Raw genomic sequence first — 14,542 nt, forward strand, 5'->3', positions numbered from 1 at the left:
GCTCCCAGGCATCAGAGTGGGTAGAGGAAGTCAGGACCACATGGGCGCGCACACTGCTGCCTCACCTTCCGTCTCGATCATCCTGTAGAGGGTGTCCCTGTCCGTGAAGAGCCCCAAGTGAAATCTGTCTTCAAGATCAGCAGACAAGTCCTTATTTAACTCTGTTAGTTTACAATGACACAAAACCACACAAAAATCAGGTGACATCATTACACAGTTGAGTGTTTTTGTCCAGTGACTTCTGACCGCACTGCCAAGGGTCACTTCAGCTACCGTTATCAGCTGTGTGCCCTTTTAACCCTCATGGAGACCCTGCAGTTCACAAAGGCCTCAGCGAGGGCAAATCCAGTGAGACAGCACAGACCATAGTGTGGTTATACACTAGAACGATCTGAGGGAAGACATGTGAAAAGTGCACCTGAATTCCAACGTGTATTTAAATACTGCAGATCAACGAACAAAACAAAATTAAAAAGAATGTTCTTAGCATTCATTGGGACTTACCAGAAAGGGAATTCAGTTATTTATTTTCTGCTTTTAAAAGTCAATTTCTTACAAAAAAACTTTTTAGTACACATCTGCAGTACATGATGACTGTATTCATCACGGAGTCTTGGTATTTATGTGTAACACATCTTACTTCGTTTTCTGTCCTGTTCCCTTCCCCTCCCTACTGGCTTGCTCCATCTCTTGGTCACCTTCCCTTACACTGAAGATCTACCTTCCTGTTTCCTGTCTTATTTAATTTATTTGTATTTTGGGTTTCTTATATAAGAGAAATCATGCCACACTTAAGCTTGTGTTTCTGCTTTGTTTCACTTAAACATGATAGTCTCAATACATCAAATGACTCAAGTCTTTCCTCCTTTATGGCACAGTAGTACTCAGCTGTGCATAAACGGCACACTCTCCTTATCCGTTCCATGTATGTGCAGGGGTGCAGCTGGGGAGCAAAGGCTGGAGAAGCATGCCAAAATACAGATGTTTTAGACATTTAGACATCTGCTCGTTCATCTACCGAACAAGCAAGTGTGCCCTGCACACCTAGAAGTGCACGGATGGGCCCAGAGATGAGCGCTGTACCTGTGGCGTGTTTTGCAGTTGCTAGAACCAAGCAGTCATGATGGAGCTCCTCTTTGGACCTGTGGTCCAGGCTTGTACTCAGAGGGAGCATGGAGCGAGCTTTTCTCTTCTTCATTAAGGCTTCTGAAATGTGATCAAAGTTGAGTTTATCGGAAAAGCAGCAGGTCAGAAACAAAAGGGAAGGAACGGCTGGGACTGCATCGCCCAGAGGACCCCTCCTGCCCCCTGCCCTGGCACACAAATGCCTCCTCCTATGGGGTCACACTGCTTCACCGTGCCATGTTCCCCTTGTGCATGGCACAGCCGGCCAACAGCTGCGAATTTAGTATCAACCACAGACACTGCAGCATTAAAGATAGTTTTGAAGGCAAGACCCAAAACAGACACACTTGCAATACCCGCCCCCCTCCACACCTAGAATACCATGACACTCCTGCGTTCTCACAGAAATGTAGTATTTTAGGATGGCTACCCAAAACATTTTAATCATTAGGTACTGACCTGGCTTCTCTTTAGGTGGCTCCTTTTTCAGTACAGTGATTTTATTGTTGTTAATAATCGCTTTTGATTTTTCACAGCTTGATGAAATCTGAGTGTAGACAACTGGTTCTTTAGGGATTAGGAGAGAAAAGGGAAAGAAAAAAGTTTGGGATAAGAATCAATACAGAATGTAGTTCTTTTTAAAAATTCACAGCTTTACCAGGCCCAGCAAAGCAATTTTTGTCTGCTGCCAAAACATGCTCTGGAAAGGAAGTGAGGGTGGCGCCCCCTCCCCTGCCATGGTAGGTGGCTGTGTTGCGGGAATCTCTTAGTGGGCGAACTGTGACTAGGGTAGAGTAAGCTTCTGGCTTTCCTCAGCTGAATTTATGCCACAGGCCTTGGAAGCTCCACTGTCCACTTGGGTGACAAGGGACACATTTAGTCATGTACTAATAACTGCAATTTATCCAAATAAGGAATAACTTTATTAAAAGAGCATTAAATATATGTGATACAGGGCTGGGGATTTTAGCTCAGTGGCGTAAGTGCCTGCCTTGCAAGCGTGCCGTTGTGAGTTCGATCCCCAGTACCGATAAAAAAAAAAAAAAAAAAAACAAAAAAACAAAAAAAAAAAACATATATACATATGTGATACACAGCCACAATCTGAAGCACTCAAACTTCTTACATTTCTTTTAAACAAGCTGCTGGTCTACAGGTATAAAGGACATTTTCTTTTTTTCTTTATCGGTACCAGGGATCGAACTCATGAGTGTGCGCTTGGAAGGCAGGCGCTTTATGCCACTGAAGTAAATCCCCAGCCCCGTAAAGGACATTTTCATGCAGTCGTTTTGTGACACAAAGGCATGTTAATTAAGAGAAATAAGCTTTTAGCTCTTTATTTACCAGAACTGTGGTTCCAATGGCATCCTTGCGAGAGGGCTGGGAGTACCACTGTCATATATTTTGGCATTTTATTTATTTATTTTTTGTTTTTTTGAGACAAGCTCTCACTATGCAGTTCATGCTGGCCTGGACCTCTTTGTAGCCCAGGCTGGTCTCGAACTCATGACGATCCTCCTGCCTCAGCCTCCTGAGTGCTGAGGTTACAGGCGTGCATCACCACACCTGGCCTCTTTGACTATTCTGCTATACCAAAACGTTACTTTGGAATTAAACATAAATAATATCTTTTATACTGTTAGCTATTTAACCACTCCTTTTGTAGGTAACAGATACAAGATATTTACAATGGCTGGTCAAAATAGATGGTAAATGTTTCTGAGACAGGGACTCACTATGTAGTTCAGGCTGGCCTTCAATTCACTATATCGTCCAGGCTGGCCTTGAACTCATGTTCCTCCTGCCTCAGCCTGTTTAGTGCTAAGGTTATAAGCATGCACCACCATGCCTAGCTGAGGCCAGGCATTTGTAAGGAACAATGGTTTCTTTCAATAGACATGGATGACAAAATTAAAACTTTTTTCCATGTAAGAGCTATGCACAGACTACCCTACGTTTACCTTTCCTCATAGTCTTAGCCTGTCCCACTGATTAACAAGCTTTCTCCACAGAACTTCACTATTTTCATCCCAATCATCCAGAAGATCTCAATGCTTCAAAGATATTTAGAGATTGGATACAGATTTAAAAAAAAATACTGCACTCCTGAAGGCACTGGAGATGGTGCGTACCTACAGGAAGATGTTGGGGAGTTAAGTGGGTCAGAAGCAGGGAGTTTTAAACTGAGCGGTCTGGGGGACCATGCACGTACCCACGGGGGTGAGCTCACAGGGCATCTCCAGCTCCTGCGCCTCCTCCTCACACTCTGGGTCTGACACCCCGTTCTCCACGGGCACCGCATTCTCCTTTGTGTTCTCCTCTTCATTTCCCTCAAACGACTCTTGTTTGACAGGAACTTGTGAAGTAGGCTTTTTCTTCTTTTTGGGCTTTGGCTTGGGTTGAGAGAGCCGTTTTTTCTCTAATTCAATACCTTTTTTGCCTACAAAATTCACAATAAAAAAGCACAGACTAACACACAGAGTCCTGGCTGAAAGCAGCCTAAGTAGCACTCCCAGGGTAACACTGTTCCCTGTGTTACTTGCTTTGACAGCCTTCCTAATCTTCCCCTTCTGTACACATGCCTAGGACCTCTCCACTCAGCTACACGTGCTTTCTCTCTCTTTTTTTTTTTTTTGTCTTTTTCGTTTTTATCAGTACCAGGGATCAAACTCACGACTGCCTGCTTACAAGGCAGGCGCTTATGCTGCTGAGCTAAATCCCCAGCCCCATGTGCTTTCTCTTTTAAGCCAGGTCTCACGATGACATCACCACACTGCCTAGGCTGGCCTCCAGCTCAGGGTGCTGGGATTCCAGGCACTGCCACTCCTGTCTATTCCCAGCCATTTCCGGTTTTGTTACTGTAATGCTGAACAAGCCCTTTAGGGATTTCACTAACTCGTGAATAAGATGTCCAATTACCCCTGAATACCTGAGTGTGCACATTATAGATAAGACAGTGTCTACATCACAGTACAACCAGCAAGCCAGGACACTAACAGACACCTTGCTACCATCTACTAACGCAGAACCAATGGTGTTTCATAGTTAAAGGAATTGTTCAAGATCTCACTTTGTAACTGGTGGTCATGCCTCTCTTTCCTTTAGCCTGTGCAGTTATCCTGATTTTCCTGACTTTATGACTTGAAGCATACGGAAAAGTTACTTTGTCAAGTTTCACCTCAATTTGGGTCTGCTTGATGTTTCTCCTCAGATTTAGTTTGTGCACTTTTTTTTTACTTTTTTGAGACAGGGTCTCACTATGTCGCTCAGGCCAGGCTCTAACTCACCATGTAGCATAGGAGGGCCTTGAACTCATGGCAGTCCTCCTGCCTCAGCTTCCCAAGTGCTGGGATTACAGGCGTTGGCATCACATCTGGCTAGCCTGTGCCTTTTCAGCTGTAGTACACACCCAGAAATGATGCTGTTCATCTCAATGCAACCTATGGGGAGCTTGCAATTTTGAAATGTCCCACTGCTTGGTTTACTTTAATCACTTAAAGTATTAAAGTAGAAAAAGTATTTCTACTGCTTACGAGTTCACTTTCAGACAGTGCTACTTTCTGTGGGAGAAGTACATACCATCCTATATCCTGAGAGGAAAGGCACTTCTACATGAGTGATTCTGAATGGGCTTCTGTACCACCATGCACTCTGTGCCCACTGGCTGTGTCTCCTGAACTGTTTGTGTAGGCCCTTCCCTTCTGGCTTAAGCTGCTGCTCCCTAGCTCAAAGAGCCCCGGGTATTTCAGTGAATAGATGGCATTTGGGAACCCAGACCTGCGAGGCAGACTCACAAATATTTGGCAGTGGTGGTCACAGTCCTTCAAGGCTGCCACTTTGTTTACGGAGCAGACCCCTGCCCTGCTGATGCACAGTGACTAAGGAGAGGGGAGTTAGGAGCACGACAACTTCTGGGCTTCGTGTTCTGACCAACCTTGGGGAGGCCGGGAGTGATCCTGTGCAGAAGGTAGCCATCTGTACACGCAGAAGTCATCTGCTCCCGAGTAGATGCACTCTGGTTCCAACGGGGACCACACCACACACAGCAGCCGGCCTCGGTGTCCTCGGAAATTGTGCAGAGGCTGCTCACGGAGGGTGTCCCACACCTGAAACCAACAACCCATGGTAGAACAATTTCTGGTTAAGCTGTTGTTTGAAGTGGGGAGTACAAATTGCTCCTTTGAAAAAAATCAACAGGTTAGTTTCTCATCTGATTGTAACTTTTCGCTTAAGACTTCAGTTTTGGGGGTGAGGCCTATGCCTATAATCCTAGCACTTGGGAGGCTGAGACAGGAGGATTGCAACCAACCTGGGCTACCTAGTGAATTCAAGACTAGCCTGAACGACATAGCCAGACCCTGTCTCAAAAAAACCAAAACAAAGAGGGTTCAGTTTCAGACAGTATTGTTTCCTGTAGGAGGGTAGGTGTCTGGCTACACAGGCATTCCTGTGGGGGTGATTTGCAGTGAAGTAATGCCTGCAAAGTGTACTGTGTCAGACCAGAACTGTGTTAGTATTTGGCCTGAGGGCTCTGATATCATGAAGGATATAACTCACACCTAATTCAGAAATTAAGAGTTCCAGTTTCTCACAGGTAACTACTTCTTTCGTCTCCAAAGTCCCTAGACAAATGATTACTTTCTTTGCTATTTCTTGAAGTATTCTGGGGTCCATCTTGGAGAAGGCAGCCTTCCTCACTGCTCTAAGCTTTTGTACAGGGGCCTTAGTGACAACAGTGAGACCCGCGCCTCACAGGGTGTGTGCATTCCATGGCTGCTCAGGTCTGTCTGGCTCTACTTCATGGCTTCTACTTCAGTGCCAGAACTTCTCCTTTACAGCCCTGGTTTGCCATTTCATCTTAATCTTTCAAATGTGGAGACTGCTGACTAATTTACCAATTTGTTATTACAAATTGTTTCTGTTATAAGTCAGTATTTCTGTGTTTGAACAAGAGAACTTCTCACAACAGTTGATTCTACCATATGGTATTAAGTCAGAAGGAGTAATACTTTGCCTTTCATCTAAAAGCTCAAACTTGACCAGATAAAACTAAAATGCCTTCTAGAGCTCATATAACGACTTTCTATAGAAGATAACTGGTAAAATCGTCTATAGGTTGAGGGGAGGATATCCGTTAAGTACACAGCAAAGGAGCCTCAAGGGCAAGGACACATGACGGTACCTGGGCTGTCCCATCATAGGATGCAGACACCAGGATTCCATCGTGATGCGGGCTCCATGCCAGGCAGGTGATCTTGGCAGTATGTCCTGAGAGCGTGCGGAAGGGCTCAGTGATGGTCACTGGAGACTCAGAACTGCTCTCTAAGATGTAGGGGGAAACACAAGAGATCAACAGATACAGACAGGAAAGGGTCAGCTGACAGGAGCCACGGTCTGTCAGATGTGGGCGATGCTGAGGGCAGCGGTGCTGTGCACCCTCTGACCCACAGCCTTAACTCAGGACGTGGCAGCTGTCATTTTTTCTAAAAGCCAATGAAATGAAAATAATGCCTACTGTGTCTGACAAGAAGGATCTAGCCTCACTCAAATGCTGTTCTAGGTAAAAATGCACAATCTAAAGCTGATCATGAGAAAATATGTGGGCATATCTTCAAACAACTGCTCTGCATTCATCAAATATGATAAAACATGACAATTTACTGACCCTTGGAAAGGGCAGATGGAAGTTCTTTGTACTATTCTCAAAACTTTCTAAGTGTGAGTCTGAGTTATTTCAAGAAAAAGAAAGTAAAAATAGTATGACACAGTGCTGGGCGTGTACACCTGTGATACCAGCCCTTGGAAGGCCGAGGTAGGAGGCATTTCAGGGCAGCATGGGCTACACAGCAAGACCCCATCTCAAAAAAGCCAGAAAAAAACCCAGGCAACCAACCAACCAACCAAGCAAACTAAAGAACCAAACTAGGGCCAGACATGGTGGTGCATGCCTATAATCTCAGCACTTTGGAAACTGTGGCAGGAGGATTGCTATGAGTTGGAGACCATTCTAGATTGTACAGTGAGTTCAAGGCCAGCCTGAACTACATAGTAAGACTCTGCCTCAAAACACAAAACACAAATTCACATTCATGAAGACATATTTTCAATGTGACTCATAGTAATAGTCCTTAAATTGTAAAAATGCAAATAATTTAAATGTTAACTGTGGAATGGATAATCATGTCCTTATAATGGAACAGATATCTGTTAATAGCAGTAACATCCTCATATGTTGATATAAAACGATAGCCTATATATATTTTAAAGAATAATTTTAAATGATATAGTATACATATATAGAGAGAATTTCCCCCCATTCTGGGGATTGAACTCAGAGCTAACCAAATTGCTTTGGTTTGTGTCTAGGTGGCCTCCTAAGCTTCATGTAGTCATGGAGGCAGTTGAATCTAGAGTTTGTGATTGGTTCATTGTCTAGTGGTGGGATTGGTGGTGTGAGTGCTGCTCCTGCCCAGGGGCAGAGCCGGCATACAATATATGGGAGGGAAGAAAGCATGTTTCTCCCTACCTCTTGCTCTCTGGGTATTGTCACTTGTGGCTGGAGCCAGCTGAGTATGTATTGAAACCTCCAAAAACTATAAGAAACAAACCTTTTCTTCTTTCATTTTGGCATCATGTATTTTGCCTCAGTAACAAGAGAAAAGTAACCAAGACATAAACGCTCGTTGGTACTGTATTATATTCCCCAGACTCGGCAGTGTTTTTCCTTAACTATACACAGAAGCTGTTCTTTCACACTGGTACATAGGAACGCAAATACATTTATACGGATCATTACTGAGAGAGGGTTGGTGTTATGGAATGAACTTTTTTTGTACTGGGAATTGAACACAGGGCCTTGTGCTTGCCAGGCAGGCATTGTGCTGCTGAGCTATATTCCTGATTTTCTTTCTTTCCTGCCCCGGAGATGGGACCTTGGCCTTCAGCACTGACATATACCTTCAGCCCTTTTTACAAAATTTGAGACAGGATCTTGCTAAGTTGTCCAGGATGGGTTCAGAGTTGTGATTCATCTGTCTCAGCCTGCCAGAGTGCTGGAATTTTAGGCGTGCACCAACCATTCCCAGCTGGAAGCTTCATTTTCTCAATCAACACTTTTCTTACAAAGTTCACAGTGGAAAGTGGACGAGCACACGACAGCATCCCCAGGTCGGGGGACGCAGTTACCTAGCACAGTTTTCAGGTTGTGCACGTAGATGACCGCATTGTTGGAGCCAGAGGCCAGGAGATAGCTCAGCTCTGGCTGGCTGCCGTGCTCGTGGTGCCAGCTCATGGTGTTCAGAAGCTTGTGATGTTGCTGGATGGTGCACATCAGTTTCAGGTTGGGAACCTGAAATATCTCTATTGATCTGGAATGAGAAATACATGAAGACAAGAAAGCTGCATGATCAAACTGTAGTCTCATGCAAACACATATATCCCCCTGCCTGTGTCAGCCAGGAAAGGTGAAATGGAATAGGACAACCCCGCAATCACTGAAATGGTCCTGGTCTTATAAAGAGGCAGGTGCAAAAGAAATAAGTACATTCAGCTTTAAAACATTCCAACAATCTCTGGAAAATGGTGTTGAGTAGGCATTCGCAATAAATGTTATGAAGGATAAACAGAGAGAATCAATGAAGCATGCCTGAATGACGACTATGTTACTATGATTACCACCAAATAGGACATAGGAAGGCCGGATAAGGATTTCTGCCTAGGATAACATTTAAGAAAATGGAGATATAGGCAGTTTGACATAGGATGAGAACCTTTTGTGAATCATCAAACAGCCAAAATTTTTGACAGTGTAGCCAGATACTATCTCTGCACTGAAAATATCCAAATAATTCTGCAATTTTCAAAAATGCTGTGTGCTCCTGAATCAATTGAGGACTTCAAGGATAAATCAGAACATCAAATACAATAGGGCTTCCTTCCCCAGCTAACATTACAGATGGCACTGGCCAGCTCATGATAAAAAATATGTGCAATTACAATTTTTTCTTTTTTAAAGAAACAAATGCATACCCGTCTTCATTGCCAAGAGCCATGAATTTGCCATCTGCTTTCCAGCTGATGTCTGTGTGCACAGGCAGTTTGTACTAGAAAGCAAAACAAACCAGTGCTGACTGTAAACAATGTTCTTTTCTCCACACATTTCACAAGTCCATGACAGCATGAGAAAAAGTCTAATTACACAAAACCATCCTTCTTTAAGCTTCATCATGAGTCAAAGAATTATGAGAACAAGTTTTAATTTCCTAAATGGGACAGAGTGAGGCCAAGAACTGTCTTCAGTGTTTTACCTTATGAAATAGACTTTTAAAAAATTTTTGTTTTTTTGACACAGGGTCTCACTATGCAGTTCAGGCTGGCCTTGAGTTCGCTTTCTAACCCAGGCTGGTCTTGAATTTGCAGTGATCCTCATGCCTCAATCTCCCAAGTGCTGAGACTTCAGGCATGCACCACCATGCCCAGCTCTATGAAATACACTTAAAAGGATATTTTCTCACTGAATGAACCATGCCCAGTGGTCTTGGCAGTATGGGTTTTACTTTCCATAATAAAATTTATACCCTTATTTTCTTCCTTTCCTTTCAGTTTCTTTTCCTGAATTACTTCCCACACCAAGACTATCTGGATCCTCTTGTTTTATTAGTTTCTTTAGCCCATCTCCCTTGTACATACCCACATCTTCTTTATCTTTCATTTATAAGAAAGGAATCCAATTTTCTATGTCCACCCAGCCTCCTGATACATGAGCTTCTGATCCATATTATCAGCTGCCACTAAGCTAAAAGCCTGTTAGAAATTTAAGGGGCAGCCTACTTGGGATCCCTTCTGTCTCTCAGACAGAAGCTTTCTTTCTCTCAATAAATATATTCTGCTCTTAAAAACAAACAAAAAATTCAAGGTAATAAAAGAATATAACCAATAAATATAATTTATGGTTAAGAATTCTTTTTGTGTTAGCCATACAAAAATAATGAGATGGGAAAATCAGCTCATTTGCAAAGGTTGGGTAATTGCCATATTTATGGTGTGACCCTAAAAAAACGAGTTTTGGTAGCTAAATATGTGGACAGAATGTCACAGCAAATGTCATTAAATATGGGAATCTGGGTAAAGGACCGAAGAGGACCACCTGTATTATTTTTGTGGCTTTTGTAAATCTGAAATTATTGTCTATAAAAACAAAATGACAGTTCTGTTATGAGCCAAAGGAGCTGCACATGGCTAAAGGGTCAGCCTGCAAGGCTGGGTTAGTTCACAGCATCACCAAGCACGTTACAACCGAGGCCCCTCTGCGCACTTCTGGGGCAAGTTCCCTGTTTCATTCAAGGACAAAGTCTCCTAAAATACAGGTTAAAACCCACAAATTGGCTCATACCCTTTAGCAACATCTTAGAAACCTGACTTAGCAAATGGCTGTCTTTAAGAACGATGTTTAGTGTGTAAATCAGAAATGCGCGGCAACAAGAGGAGACTTCAGACACAGGAACTCACCTTGACCGCATTGGTGTCCCGTATGAGTTTGTTGATGTCGAAGGCCTCGCCACTGAACCTCCAGGGATGGTGCTGGAGGACAATGCCTTCCCCTCCACAGCTGTATAGAGTGAAGGAAGGTCTGTCTCCTTCTCCTTCTAGGTAAGGTAAGAAAGCTGCTCAGTTTTGTGCTGTCATATACAGCTTAATTGTTATGACAGTTGGGGTCATACTATGAGAATTAAGAATGAAAAAGAATCACACTTTTGAAACATTCAAATGCAAAGAATAGAGTCATTGTTCTTTCTATCTGAACATGATTGTCGGGAAGAGTAGAAAAGGTATACCAGTTCTGTGTTAATCTCTGCGATGTAATGTATTACTTTAAATACTGACATTCAAAATAGTAGTGGCATCAAAGCTAGGATCAGAGAGCAAACATATGTTCTTAATCATTTAATAAATATTCAGGAAGATCTGTTACTTTGGAGAGAAAACCATGAAGACAAAGCTGATGGACTAGGAAAGGGAAAAGGCAGAATGTAGTCATCAAAAGCCAGGCCCCAGCATGAAATAACAGTACAGTGAAATTTTCAGCTTGGAAAAAGAATTATGCTGTAGAGTTTGAAGAAATTTATGCATAAATCGTTTCTCTCAGAAATACCAATTTATCATGTACCACTGCTGCTCTCATGGAGCCCTGGGGACATGGCAGACAACATAGATGGGTCTCTGTACTGTAACATTTATGATTCTTCCCACCTTCTATGTTCTAGGGCTAAAAAGAAAGGGAACCCTACCATAGTTGTAAGAGAATGGCTTAGAAACTTACCGAGTGACATGGGGGGTACTGGTGGCCCCCAAGCTAGTGTGTACACAGTCTTCTTATGATATGTGCTTGAAATCTGTGGAGGTCTTCAGGGGAGGGGTAGAGAATAAGTTTAAATAAAAAGTCACAGTGGAAAATAGAACACCTTTTTCTAAAAGGTCTTTAGTTGCTGCTCTTAGACATAAAGAATCTAATAGTAATCTAACTTCTCCAAATAGTTCATTGTAAAAAAGCAAACACTTAGATATAATTTCCATACCTAAACACCTAAGCCTGAACATGCTCTATAAAAGTACTCCTATCTACCTGGCCTGGATGGAATGCTTCCTGTCTCTCTTCTGAACTGCCCACTTTAACTGAACCAAGTTATCTAATATTACTGTAGTTAGAAGGGTAAAGGTGATCACAGTTACAGAAAACTGGGCCACTTTTTCAGTATGTCAAGACAGGATAATGGAAATTATTCAGATTAGTGTTAAGGTTATTGCCCTGTACATGGTAATCACTACCCAAATGTTTTTACCCTTTGTTCAAGTTACAAAACAGGAGTTATCTTAGACTTATTCTGTGCCACTAACATCACATTATTAAAATTTGACAAGATTTCAGGGCATACAGAGTAAAAGTTTTTGACTGTCTTCTTAAGGAAGACTTGCTCTTGAGTGTTTCTGCAGGTTTTCTGGTTATAAGGATGTGTGTCAGTAAAGAATCCTTGAGTGCGGGAAGGGGGATGGTACCACTTATTAATTTTAATATAAATTATATTCTTTGTATGATTTTACTTTATTTTTCTAGACAGGGTCTGACCTTGCTATGTAGTCCAGCCTTAAAACCTGGGGCAAGGCTCCTGCCTCAACCCACCAAGTGCTGGGATTACAGGTACGTACCACCTCACCTTATACTTTGTATGATTATTGTTTTTTCTTTTTTGATTTTTAGAGCTCCTGTAACCTATAGCTGAGCTTGGAGTAGAGTTACCTATTTGCAGATACAGACAAATTGGTTGTGATCATTTTAGAAAATGGACCAAAATAACTTGGCTAAGACATAAACAAAAGCAGCCATTCTGGCTGAATGCCTAACAACATGAGTATAGCAATTTACCTTGACGTAACTTTTCTAGTTATTTGAATATTCACTTATAATAATCGTCACACTAACAGAACTAGTTAATTCTGTTACAAAGGCTATTTAAATCGGTTTATATTGTTAAGTAGTGTATTAATTAAAAAAGGAGAAACACTGTCCACCGGATGTGGGTTCTTTATGAGCGCTCAAAGCACTGCCTATGGAAAGGAGAGTGGTAGGGCGGTGGGACAGGCACCTTGTGTAAAGGAATAGCAGCAAAGTCAGCTGTGGGAGCCAGGTGGTCTCTGCCGTAGCTGCTGTGCTCTGCTGGGCCAGACACTATGTGGCTGTCTTCTAAGAAATGTTACTTTTGGACACTGAACTCTGAATTGTGCAAGGTAAGTGCATCCTTAACTCCGAGGGTGAGTTCCCCACCACTGTCCAGAACAGCTGTCCCTGAAGCAGCCTGGCTGCATGCGTGTGGCTCACGGAACTGAGGAAGTGTTTTTCTGATTGCATTTAGTTTTAACTAAACCATGTGCAACTGTTGGCTACAGAACTGAGAATGGCCCACTTATGGACAGATAGCAGGAGTCATATATGTTTTTTTTTTGTCTTTTTCGTTTTTATCGGTACCGGGGATCGAACTCACGACTGCCTGCTTGCAAGGCAGGGGCTTATGCCGCTGAACTAAATCCCCAGCCCCATATATATGCTTTCTTACAGTCACAGTACATGTAAGAAATGAGTAAGAAATATAAATGAAAGAAACAAGTGGGGTTTCATTTATTAATATATTTTATCTGAGTATACTGAAGTATTTAAAATGTAATTAAAATAATTACTAATAAGATATTTTCTTTTTTGGTTTTTTGAGATAGGGTCTTGCCTTGTATTTCAGACTGGCCTTGCTTTCTTGTTAGTTCTCCTGCCTCAGTGTCCCCAAAACTGTGATTACAAGTGTGCACTGCCATGCCCAGCTTTCTGCTTTTTAGTACTAAGAAGTTAGTGTATTTTACATCTGTAACATACCTCAGCTTGGATTCACTACCTTGCTAGTGCTCTCTGGTATCTAAGAACTATTGTAATGGGCAAGGTAGCTCAAGGCATAACTTGCAGTTGATAGGAAATATATGGACTAGGAAAAACAAATTAGAAGTCACTACAAGGAAATAAAGAAGTCAATAAAGGGAAATATAGATATTCCAACCTACATGTTTAATGACTCTTTGGACTTATGACCAAGGCGCACTGTTCAGATTTTTTTGGTACAATTTTGTACATCTCATTTATAAAGCTTCAGTGTCTTTTTTTTTGGGGCGGGGGGTACAGTATATCTTGTTTATATAGTACAGTAGTGTTTGCTGATTGTACTCTATAGTATTATAGGTTTATATTCTCTTATACATTGCATTATACATTATGGAGTACAAGTTATGCAAATAAAAGCAAAGTCATCAAGCTGGAGTTTCAGTTGACAAACTTTGTTCTGAATATTGTCATGTATATACTAAACATAATTATTTAGTGAACAATTCATTTAATGATCTAGTCACAGGAACCCAGTCATTAAGTAAGGAATGTCTGTAATCAGAAGAGTGCAAGGTGTGGAACAGTTTATAAAAGTATTTATCTAGAGTTTTCAAAGAGAAAAGGCAATATTCTAGAAAGGCAACAAGTAGGGGCAGAGTTTTAGAGTAAGAAAGAATAAAGAGACATGACAAAATGCAATGTATGAAACCTAGTGAAAAAGTCTGGAAGGAAAAAAACCTAAGACATTAGCTTAGCTGGGGATATCTGTATATATACTGATACATATACATGACAGTTTATAATATGATAACACTACACGAATATGATGAAGTTACTGTTAATTTCTTAAGTGTCACTAGGGTACTATTGTTACACAGGAGAAAGTCCTTACTCTTACAACTGCAAAGGAGAAGTATCAGGATGTGTGCAACTTTGTTTCACAGGAAACACAGACACACAGATACAAATTGAATGTAAAGGCAAAATGTTATGGGCACACAG

At 41.9% G+C, this 14,542-nt stretch overlaps 1 protein-coding gene across 2 annotated transcripts in view; it reads right to left on the reverse strand.

Annotated features, from left to right (window-relative positions):
• The window catches only part of Gemin5 (gem nuclear organelle associated protein 5), a 40,479-nt gene that overhangs the window by 14,465 nt on the left and 11,472 nt on the right, over positions 1-14,542 (reverse strand). For both annotated transcript variants that reach the window (XM_013156174.3, XM_013156173.3), the window contains exons 10-19: positions 11,444-11,526; positions 10,633-10,769; positions 9,154-9,227; positions 8,311-8,492; positions 6,308-6,447; positions 5,060-5,231; positions 3,338-3,565; positions 1,585-1,692; positions 1,084-1,206; positions 66-161 (exon numbers count right to left, since the gene is read on the reverse strand). In XM_013156174.3, coding sequence (XP_013011628.1) covers positions 66-161; positions 1,084-1,206; positions 1,585-1,692; positions 3,338-3,565; positions 5,060-5,231; positions 6,308-6,447; positions 8,311-8,492; positions 9,154-9,227; positions 10,633-10,769; positions 11,444-11,526 — 1,343 coding nt within the window. The remainder of the gene's footprint in view (positions 1-65; positions 162-1,083; positions 1,207-1,584; positions 1,693-3,337; positions 3,566-5,059; positions 5,232-6,307; positions 6,448-8,310; positions 8,493-9,153; positions 9,228-10,632; positions 10,770-11,443; positions 11,527-14,542) is intronic.

Source organism: Cavia porcellus, unplaced genomic scaffold, assembly GCF_034190915.1.
Source record: "Cavia porcellus strain 051 isolate PalLab524CR breed Dunkin Hartley unplaced genomic scaffold, mCavPor4.1 scaffold_19, whole genome shotgun sequence".
In the NCBI taxonomy this organism is placed as follows: domain Eukaryota; kingdom Metazoa; phylum Chordata; class Mammalia; order Rodentia; family Caviidae; genus Cavia; species Cavia porcellus.